The 10,671-nt window shown below is 30.7% G+C and overlaps 1 protein-coding gene across 2 annotated transcripts in view; it reads right to left on the reverse strand.

Annotated features, from left to right (window-relative positions):
• Nucleotides 1-8,854, reverse strand: part of IntS2 (integrator complex subunit 2) — a 30,916-nt gene extending 22,062 nt beyond the window's left edge. Inside the window, exons 1-13 of one of the 2 annotated variants that reach the window (XM_014435734.3) lie at nt 8,388-8,854; nt 8,173-8,311; nt 7,030-7,264; nt 6,808-6,938; nt 5,662-5,838; nt 4,730-4,893; nt 3,999-4,190; nt 3,716-3,899; nt 2,561-2,709; nt 1,904-2,072; nt 1,465-1,669; nt 813-971; nt 397-549 (exon numbers count right to left, since the gene is read on the reverse strand). In XM_014435734.3, coding sequence (XP_014291220.1) covers nt 397-549; nt 813-971; nt 1,465-1,669; nt 1,904-2,072; nt 2,561-2,709; nt 3,716-3,899; nt 3,999-4,190; nt 4,730-4,893; nt 5,662-5,838; nt 6,808-6,938; nt 7,030-7,264; nt 8,173-8,311; nt 8,388-8,668 — 2,338 coding nt within the window. In that variant the 5' untranslated portion in view covers nt 8,669-8,854. The remainder of the gene's footprint in view (nt 1-396; nt 550-812; nt 972-1,464; nt 1,670-1,903; nt 2,073-2,560; nt 2,710-3,715; nt 3,900-3,998; nt 4,191-4,729; nt 4,894-5,661; nt 5,839-6,807; nt 6,939-7,029; nt 7,265-8,172; nt 8,312-8,387) is intronic. The other variant, XM_014435733.2, reaches the window with a different exon arrangement.
• Between the last annotated feature and the right edge of the window lie 1,817 nt (nt 8,855-10,671).

Raw genomic sequence — 10,671 nt, forward strand, 5'->3', positions numbered from 1 at the left:
ATATATATGTGTGTGTGTGTGTGAGATTATATTCTTCCTCAGAAAATTGTATTATTAATAATTATATAGGAATTGTGACATTTAGAGGTTTTCTCTCATCATCCAGACAAATATTTTTATATTAGATACATTAAATTAATATTACAAACCTTTATAGATATTTTAAATAACCTACTAATAACAAATATTCTCATATTTACACTATTTATGTTTAAGTTTCCTGTCATCTAATATAGTCATTAAAATTATTGTTACATATATTCCATGTGTTAGAAATCGCAATTGAATTCAAATACAAAGTTCTGTGATAAGGAAATTATAATAATATAATAAAAGTGATTATATTAAAATTGGAAACCTAAAAATCTTTAAAAAATAACAAAATGGACAAATTACCTTGTATATACCTAGGCACAGATTGATCCAAAGCCTGTCTAAAGTGTTTCATAATTACTGGAGCAAATTCCCATAAGTCTGATGGAGGTAAATCCAGCAGATTTCCTAGAACTTGGCCTGTGTGAGATGGGCAAACTGTCATCATACTTAAACCTGTAAAACATGTTGCAAAGAAATTTGAAAGAAACTATTTAGGAGGTTTTCATTAAATATATTTTTTATAAATTAACATGAATAATAATGAGGACCTGATATCTGAACGGACTTCCCATCTGGGTCAGTCAAAATTTATCTTGCAGCGGCCCCGAGGAATGAATCTTATCTTTCCCACTCTGGGGCTGTCTAGGCCCTCAATGGAGGACTTGAGCCAAAAAACAAAACAAAAAAAACATGAATAATGACAATACACTCCATACCGTGCTCAATGTTTTCTTCTGTAAATGTTAAATGTTTTTCATCAGGACCTCCTGCATATAACATCCCAATACTGTGGGACTGACGTTCCATCCAATCATCAACCAAACAAAGATGCGGAAAATGTGTTGCAAGTAATCTTAACAGAGACGAAAAAATACCTAAAATAAAAAAATGTATGATTATTTTTTTCTTTTCGGTAACTAACTGGTTAATAGTATAAAGGACCTATAAACTTAAGACATAAAATATTTGAGTTGAATCATGTCTGAAAAATAAGTAAAATGATAGATATAAAATTATGTCTCTCACTGATCTTGATAAATTACAAATAGTTTTGCAATTAAATAATAGAATATTTTTAGGAAATAACAAAAAAATCTAAATTTGAAGAATAAAATTAATATAGAGCATTTTATTTTATTTAATTTAAGAAAATTACAAATAAAAAAATTTCTAAATTTTGAGAAATATCATCAATAAAGAACTGAAAAAATCTTATTCAAAAGACAGGATGCATGTGTGTTCACAGGAATTTTTTTGTATTTTATCATTTATATTTATATTTCATGAAACATGTAAACTATATAAATTCCTAATATAACATTAGAAAATATTATAATCTAACTAATCAAGTAAAAAATAATTAATTACCACTATAACTTGCTTGATCCTTTTGAGCTTGTTGTAAAAGATATTTTATTGGTAGCCCGGACAGAAATTCTTGAGAATATGCTTTCACACGATGTCGGGTTGGTTGAGCAGCTGAAGAAAGCCTCACATCTTCATAATGAAGAAGATAATACAGCATCAACAACTGCGGTGTAAGGGATTTTTGATTATCCCTATTTCCACCATCCTAATTGAAAATTTTAAATGAATACTTATGTTTCGTTGTTTTAAGCCAGGAATTGAAAAAATCAGTTTTAAGAGTTTATCAAAAGCTAATAAATATGATATATTATATTGATTTGAAAGTGAAAAGTTGAAGTTAATTAGTAAGATTTGATTTGCAATGAAATATGAAAAATGAGTTTCAAAACGAGGTGTTAATGAATCAAAATAAGCAAAGGAACAATAAACCAAGTATTACCTTTTTTATAAGTGAATTAGAAAATACAGCTCGAATTTCATCTTCCATTATCGGTTGATTGGTGCTTTCGATGGAAAATTTTCCTACAGGCATTAGAATAGAATTTACATACACTTCAACCAAAGCTGGAAGAACTGGATGGAGGGGAGGTATACTCGAGCAAAGTTGCCTATGAAATGCGTACATGAATAGTATTTAATATGATATAAACATAAGAAAATATTGAAAACAAAGGAAAAATAAAATTGATATTACTTTTATTTACAGAAGCATACAATGACTTCAAATTAAGAAAAAAATAATACCATGATTACTTATTATAATTCATAAGCTCAAAAATATCAACACATCATTCTAGAGACATCTTATATCAATTATCATTTTCTAGGAAAACAATACATTTTTTTTTTTTTTCAAGAAGTCTTTAAATGATGTATCGACTTTTTTTTTTTTTAAATGGTATAAAGATTTTATATGAGGTATCACAGCATGCGAAACAATATATTTTATTAATAAAACACTAATTTCAATATCTAATTTCAATATAGAATTTCAATATCTAATTTCAATATAGAATTTCAATATCTAATTTCAATATGGAATTCCAAGTTTAACTTATATAGTAGCTTAAGGTAGTAAAATATAAAATCTTTTTACCTGTAAATCCAATCTTTAATGGGAACTTTATATTTTGTAAAAGCTCTACTTTTCAACAACTGGTGAATACAATGAACAGGTAAAAATCCAGTTATATTAGCATTTAAGTTTAATGTAACTGGAACTTTAACAGCATGAGCAGTTACTACCTAAAAAATGATTAAGTTAAAAAAAAAGAAGAAATTAAATGTAATATTTCCTATTCCTAAAAATACTAGTAGTTCACACATTTTACATATTGTAAAAATTCATAATTGTGTAGATATATTGAAGAAATTAAATGAGTTTTGTAAGATATTTCAATAACATTTTAATGACGATGAGTGAAAGAATTTAAAACTAGGTATTATCAACGAACTCCAAGTTTTCAGTATGTGTAAACAGTGTACAGATGCAGAGCTACAAATTTTTCTCCAACCATTTTTTAATTAGATCATATATTTCGCTCTCAGAAGCATTTGGGTTGGTCAAGGAAAGTCAAATTATGATGATGGGTTCTTATAGAAAATTGGATTCTAAAATAATTTTACTCATGTTTTTTTTTTTCATTTTCCACACTGTTTATGAGTAAATCATAAAGATAGTAAAAAATTGTTTTCAGTTTTTAGAATCATTCCTTTAATAAGTGTTCGATCAAAAAAAGAGCCAAAATCTGACTTGCTATCAGAAATTACAAAAAAAATCCCCATTCCGAAATTCAGAATACAGTGCACTGGAGAAAAGAACTAGAGAAGATTGATAACAAAATAAGTAAAGATCAAGACCTTAAATATTCATCAAGTTAATTCATAATCAGTTGAAAACAGAATATTACGTTATTGTGAGTTTTATTTATAACTGCACTCTCAACCATCTCCTTTATTCCATCAATGGTCAACTATATGTACCTTCTTTGAATAAAGACTATTTTTTTTTTGTAAATTATACTAAAGGTATTGTTTTAATTTTTTGGTTGAAATTGGATTGAATCGATTGAGAACAAAATTAAAATTCTAGGTAGCTTATATAAATATAAATCTAGCCTACCTAAATTTAAGGATAGAAGGAATTGAGAGAGAAAAAAAATTAAGTATATGATAATTTGTTAAAAGTTTAAAAATTTATTAAAATATTTACTGAAGATAGTGTGTAAAAATTCAAAGGTATAAATGTTACCTGTTCAGTGAAGATATCATGGGTGAAAACATGCTTCATTCTTGTCATGGTGTTATGCCTAATTGGTACTTTCATTCCTAAAGTAGAACAAACTAATTCTATTATAGCACTTAATTGATTACTATGAAAATGAATCGCCATAAGTAACAGCATTTCCCCGAATGAAGACGTAACACCACTGGAACTATACAAAAAAAGATAAATAATAAATATATATATACACATACAGAATACATACAAATGTTCATAAAAAAAAAAAATAATAATGAAAATCCAAAGATACCTTTCTAAGTAAGCTTCTTCACTGGCCAACCACTGCACCCACTGGATGCAGTTATTCTCATGATTGGTAATTAGTGAAGGGCAAGCAATCAGCATACAAAGGCCAAGGGAAACAAACCGAACCCCAGCAGGACTGGCAGGCGGGCGAGACGTAACAAGTTTCACCAGCAAAGTAATTTCTTCTTCTTGAAGTCTAGAAGAGATATCACAACTAATGAGTACAGGGTTAATTATAATTTATGAAAATACTATTACTTCTTCAACTACAAGTAAAAGATTTCAGGTGATTGATCATGAATTATATATCTATTTTTTAATACTAATATCATTTTTTAATATCTATTATTGAATTATCTATCTATATCTGTAAAAATATTCTTTTGTCACTTATTTATAAGACTTCTTCATTCTTCAGATTACTGAATCATTTTGAGGTTGGTAATGGTTAGTTCGGCCATGGGGAATGTGAGCATTTAAAGAAAATATAGTGAATTTTATATTCAGTATAAATAAAATATAACAATTGAGTGTAACCTAAAATAATATTATATAAAACATATTCAAACACCCTATCATAGTTGAACTACATTTTAATAAGAATAAAAAAATATTTTCTAGGACAAAATTTCTTTCAGATAACACATAAAAAGTTTGAGATTCATTAAAACTAAACAAATCTAGACTAAAAAACAAATATTAATGTAAAGATTATTGAAAATAAAAAAGCTTTACTTTATTCCTGCTATTCCCCGCAAAGCACAATAAAGCCGCAGTAATGAAGAAGCTTGGACAACACATGATTCAGATAATGATTCACTTTCTGAGACGATAGTATTTAAATAGTTTAAAAGTTCATCTCTCAAAGCTTGTAAACTGCTATTAGCTTCTCGATTTCTCTAGAAAAATTAATAGATATGTAGATTGAAGGACATATTTATAAAAAACAACAAGCAAATATTCAACTGTTAAACTAGTAGTAAAATAAAATGTTTCTTAAATTTACAAATTGAATATTCCATCAGTCAAAGACCCATATGTTCTTCAATATGTAGATCCCGACTTATCCATCCAATTTGAGATCAAGATAACCAGCTAAGCAGGAGAACTGGTTAATCCAGTTTGTAAAAGAAAAAATAAATATTTTACTCATATATTGGGTAAAAATAAAAGTCCAATACAAAGCCTTTCATATAGTTCATATGTATATCAATACATCTGTGGCTTAGAGCAACAGCCTATGTCAATTTGTAAAAGTTTCTAGTCTTTTTTTTTTTAAATATAACGTTCTCTCTCAGCAATAACGTTTCCCAACCGAAATCAGGATGGAAATGGAGGAAGGGGAGAAGTAACAACCTCATTAATAAAAATGGGTTCAACTGGACCGGCTGATAGCACCCAGTAAGGGTTCCTTCCTAGGGTGTTAGGCTGGTCTTCCAGGTAGGAGGTTGAGCAGAGGGGTCAGCTACTGCTCCCTCAGAAAACGTTTTGTTGCTGAAAAACACTGTCTGACATCTGAAGAGTCTCAATAGTATTGATTCAGCTCTCAAGGAATTTAAGAAACTAATGACAAAGGAACCAGGCTGATAAATTTTGACTGTATTTTATAATATCACTGGATAATCATTAATCTACAATATGTACCAATGGATATTATAATTGCATACCTTTTGACGACCTCTTATGAAACCAGAAAACCAATTTCTCACTTGCTGATCACTTCCAAGAAGGAGACTCGATACAAAAGCTACAGCATCACGAATTGAACTGTCAAGTCCAGGTACAGGTATACTAGGATCAAGAGTCAATGTGATGGCTAAAGCAGGCATGCGACACAGTTCCACCTGTGAAAAAGATATAATTTCAGTTTTAGTTTAGTTTTCCATATTACATCAATTATTATAGATCATTTCTATAATATTAGATCCTATTGAAATGCAGAGATTTAGACATAATCTATAATAGGATGATAATCAGCAGATTGACCTGCAAAATCTTGAAAGTTCAGTTATCCTATTTTTTAAACATTAAATAATTACATTATTTATGATAACAATAATAAATCAATTATGATATCCAATTAAACAAAAACAAGACAAATCTTTTTTTCCAGAGAAAATAATTAAACAACTATCATTTAAATAGTATATTTACAACTGATATCTGAAACCATTTTTAAAATAACTTGAATTTTAACTACCTATCAATTCTGTTATACATGTTGGAGGTAGACAAATCTTTCCTCACTCTAATAAAGATCCAAGGATTAAAAAATATAATTTTTAATTTTAGTCAATGAATTAAAATCTTTATGAACCCAAAATACAAAAGTATTCATATATTTTGTGACATAATTCAGATACCAGAAGTGGTATTCTTAAATTACTAACAATTGAGACATAACAATTGATTTCTAGAATCCTGTGTATCATTCCTCAAGTGGCCTGGAACATGGTTAATAGTTCTCATGAGTAAAACCAAGTAATTACAATAAAGCCCCATTAGGACAGGTATAGAACACTGTACCAACCGAATCATCAATTATCACACTTTTAAGAGATGTTTAGCCTAGGATTGATTTTTCATTCACTAAACAATACCTAATGTTAGATCATCCCAGAAAAAAAATTAACTACCAGCAAAATTTTCAACAAATTTTCTATAATTATAGGCTTAAATAATAAAGCAATTGTATTTTTGCAATCCACATAATAACTTACCATTCAAAAATATTAAAAATATTTCCTCTACTTTAAATTTAAGTCAGATTAATCCCATAAAGTTTATAAAAAAAAAAAAATTGGAAACCTTACACATTTTGAACGGACTGCAAGAGCCATTGAAGGACACATTTGGCACAACTTTGTCAGGGCTTCAATACGAATCCTGCCACCATTATTTTCATCCTCCATTTTATCAGAATTAGCAACCAAACTTTTGCAAACTAGAAACAAAAAAATGTGATGTGAAACATACTGTAAAATTATAAATTATTAATCTTGATCAAAATAACAATAACAAGCTAAAGTACAAACCTTCCCAAAATACATCAGGTGAATTAGCAACAATCCAACAAATTATGTCCGGTCCATACTTCATATGAAGAAGTGTTTCAACAATTTCAACAGGAGAAAGTAAAGCAGGAAGTTCAGATAAAGCAATATTCAAGACATCACAGATTTCAGGAACATAAACAATATTCTCAAAAAGGTCAGAATGTTTAACATATGTATCTAACATATTCCTTTGTTGCTGTTGTTCTTCCTGGATCTAAAATAAAAAATGAATTTATGTCATAAATTTCTAAACTATAGAATACACTAAGTATGTACATTTCAACATATGTATATAGATATGATAAAGTGTGATATCCAAGAGTAGTTGTGTTTGAGCATCTTCATCCGGCAATCCTCACAAATCACTGTTTTCAAATTTTTTCATTTGTCTTTTAAGTATTCTGTTTCTCACACTAAAATCACCACTTTTACATTTTTTAAACCATTTAAAGCAATGTGATTTACCAAGAGGATCTTTCCTATAAGCTTCAATAAGCATTCAACTTGTACTGCAGTAGTTTTCTTCAAATCCTAACAAGTAATCAATTCTGCCCACAAATCATAGTTTCTTTTATATCATAGTTTATTTTATATTATGTTGATTAATCAAAATACTCAAGGCGTCATACATCAAAAACACTCAAAAAGAATTGAAAATAACACATATGATGTCAGAATGTTACTAAATACCTTTTTGTAACTTCTAAATAAAAAGGCTCACCATAAAGGAGGTTTCATTAAGAGTCAAGTTATGTTGGAATTCATAATTACATAAAAGTATATGTGAATGAAAAATTCTAGAGGCATCACAACAGTCACTCCGTGTGGTGGGTGGCCAAGTACTCACTCATAAAATGAAGAAATGGTTGATCATAAATTAAAAATAACCTGACACCATAAAATGATTGGTATTTATGAAATATAGGTCGTCTCAACTGAAAAGGAGTTTTGGGGGTTTATTAAACCCTTTTGAGAGAGTTTAGGGAGAGGAAGCAAACTGCAATAATATTAATAGTATATGTTACAACCCACAACAAAAGAACATTGCCTATAAGTGACTACACATCCACTCATCAACTGGAGACACTTGTGTGCTATTAGTAAATTTCATAAAAGTCAAACCTGGGAAGCAATGTACAATATTTCACTCAAAACCAATCTCAGCCTTCTTGTAGGGTCTGATCTTTCGAATTCCATTGCCAATCCATTTTGTATAGACTGAACCAGAAGTCCATCAGACTGCACACTACCTCCCTTTTGCCTAACAAAATATAAAAGATAAAATTTTAAATTTCAGTAACCTATAATGAACAGATAGTAATTAGAACTCCAGATACCTTAATTGCTGTTCTTTTTTAACTTCAATTTCTAATGCATGAAAATCAATTGAGAGAAGCGCAACAATTGAATTCACCATTTCAATTCCAGACAGAACAGTAAGAATTTCTTTTTTATTTTCAGTGCATTTTTTTGTTACATCCACAGGTGAAATGAGACTCATTCTCACAAGGCATGGTAGCACTGGTCGCAAATCTTTTAGGGAAAAAGTAGCAATTCCTTTTACATCTAGTGTTTGTAAGCATCTAAAAACACCAGGAGAAACCGAAAGATCCGTCATTTTCTATGTAATTGCACACCTTTATCCTTTTAACTAAATTAAGTGATCCTTAATAGCAGCAAAATAAATAACCACAGTTTTAAATCATTGAGAAGAGTAAGTTATAGGAATAAGCAATTCCAACAAGTGTATACATCGAGCACCGGTTTTGAAAGTTCAACTATCCAAGCCAAAAGCAGGTTATAAACATTTCAAAGAGGTTATTTTTGTCCCCAGGATGGTACCACCTATGAAATATATATAAATTGTAGAAACAGTTTAATATTCTTGTTAATTAAAATTTACAATGTATCGAGTAAGCAATTATTATTCAAGTAAATATTTGGGTAACATGTAGGTAAATTTTCACAATCCCAGTTAAGAGCAGAACTACTTCAAGGACCTAGCGACCCTGCCCACGGGAGTTTGTTAATTCACACTTTAAACTCTTCATATCCCTGTATTCTGACTGACGAGATGATGAGGCTCGCCAGTTTACAGAAGGCGTCTCGTCTAAGGGAGAAAATCCTGACAGAGAATCACAAGTCCTCCAAGGTTAATGGGGGCTGGACGAAGGGTTAATCGCTCACCTCGAAAAAAACAAAACATTGATTATGAAACCTCAAACCAGCCTCGGAAATGACTGTCTCAAGAAAGTGATGGCTCCGGATTTATATAAAGGACTATAACTACCCACATGGAATGATTATAGATCTAGTCCCACTCAAACAGTGGAAAATGGAATAAAAAGATACACCATCGAAATCATAGGTATCTAAGAACTTAGGTTGCCCGGAAATGGCGAATTGGCTATAGTTGGATACACCTTTTTCTATAGTGGAAGGAATGAACGAAATGGAACAGGTGGCACAGCCTTTATTGTGATTCAAAGGCGAGAGAATCTGTCCTCAGCTTCACACCTGTCAATGAACGAATTAGTACACCAAGGATTGTAGGTCGATGGTTTAGTTTCACTATCATCAACTTGTATGCATCAACGGAAGAAAAAAAATGAAGAACTGAAAGACGACTTCTATGACCAATTAGAATATATGTATAACCAAATTCAAAAACATGACGTACCAACAGGTAATTTCAATACCAAAATTGTAAGAGAAGCTCAGTTTCGACCTACTATAGGAATTCATGGCTTAAATAAAATAAGTAACGATAATGGTGTACATAAATTTTGTCGCGGCAAAGAATCTAGTTATTGGTAGTACGATTTTCCTACTCAGAAATATCTATAAATCGCCATGGAATAACCCAGGAGACAGGTGGAAGAACTAGATCAATCATATATTGATTAGTAAAAGGTATAGAAGCTCATTACAAGACGTTCGAAGCTTTCAACTGGATGAATATGTGGATCTGGGCCATGCTGAGGAGTTAGAACAGGATAAAGTAGACGAACCCGATCTATTTGATGTGCAGCTGATAATCGATTGGTTAAAACGACGAAAAACTCCAGGAATCGACTGTCTCAAAGCTGAGTTGTTTAAGGAAGATGGAGACAACCTAGTAATTGTAGTACACTTACTCATTTTGAAAATATAGAGGGAAGAAAACATGCCTTCTAGCAAGAACACAGGACTGATATGTCCAATACTGAAGAAAAGATCTACGTCTGAGTATGGCAATTACAGAGGCATAGGACTTCTTCCAGTTCCATGTAAGTCCCTGACATATATAATGTTTAACCGAATGAACTCCTTCTATGAGAAAGCGTTTGGAAAATACCAAGCGGAATTTTGGCGAGGTAAGAGCACTTCGGACCAAATATTTATCCTGAAACAGATACTTGAGAAAAGATGGGAAGTTGAACAAGTTGTCCTTGACCTATTCATCGGCTTCAAAGAAGCCTACAACTCTGTCGACAGAAACTGTATTTGAAAAATCATGATGGAACTGGGATTCCCAGGGAAGTTGATGCCATTGACAATGGCTTTATTTAATAGCTCCTAATGTAGAGTACTTGTTCAGGGAGAAATGACCGAAGCTTTTAAAGTGAAGTCAGGACTTCG

The sequence above is a fragment of the Halyomorpha halys genome, unplaced genomic scaffold, assembly GCF_000696795.3.
Source record: "Halyomorpha halys isolate HHAL.00 unplaced genomic scaffold, Hhal_1.1 Scaffold1664.1, whole genome shotgun sequence".
Classification (NCBI taxonomy): Eukaryota; Metazoa; Arthropoda; class Insecta; order Hemiptera; family Pentatomidae; genus Halyomorpha; species Halyomorpha halys.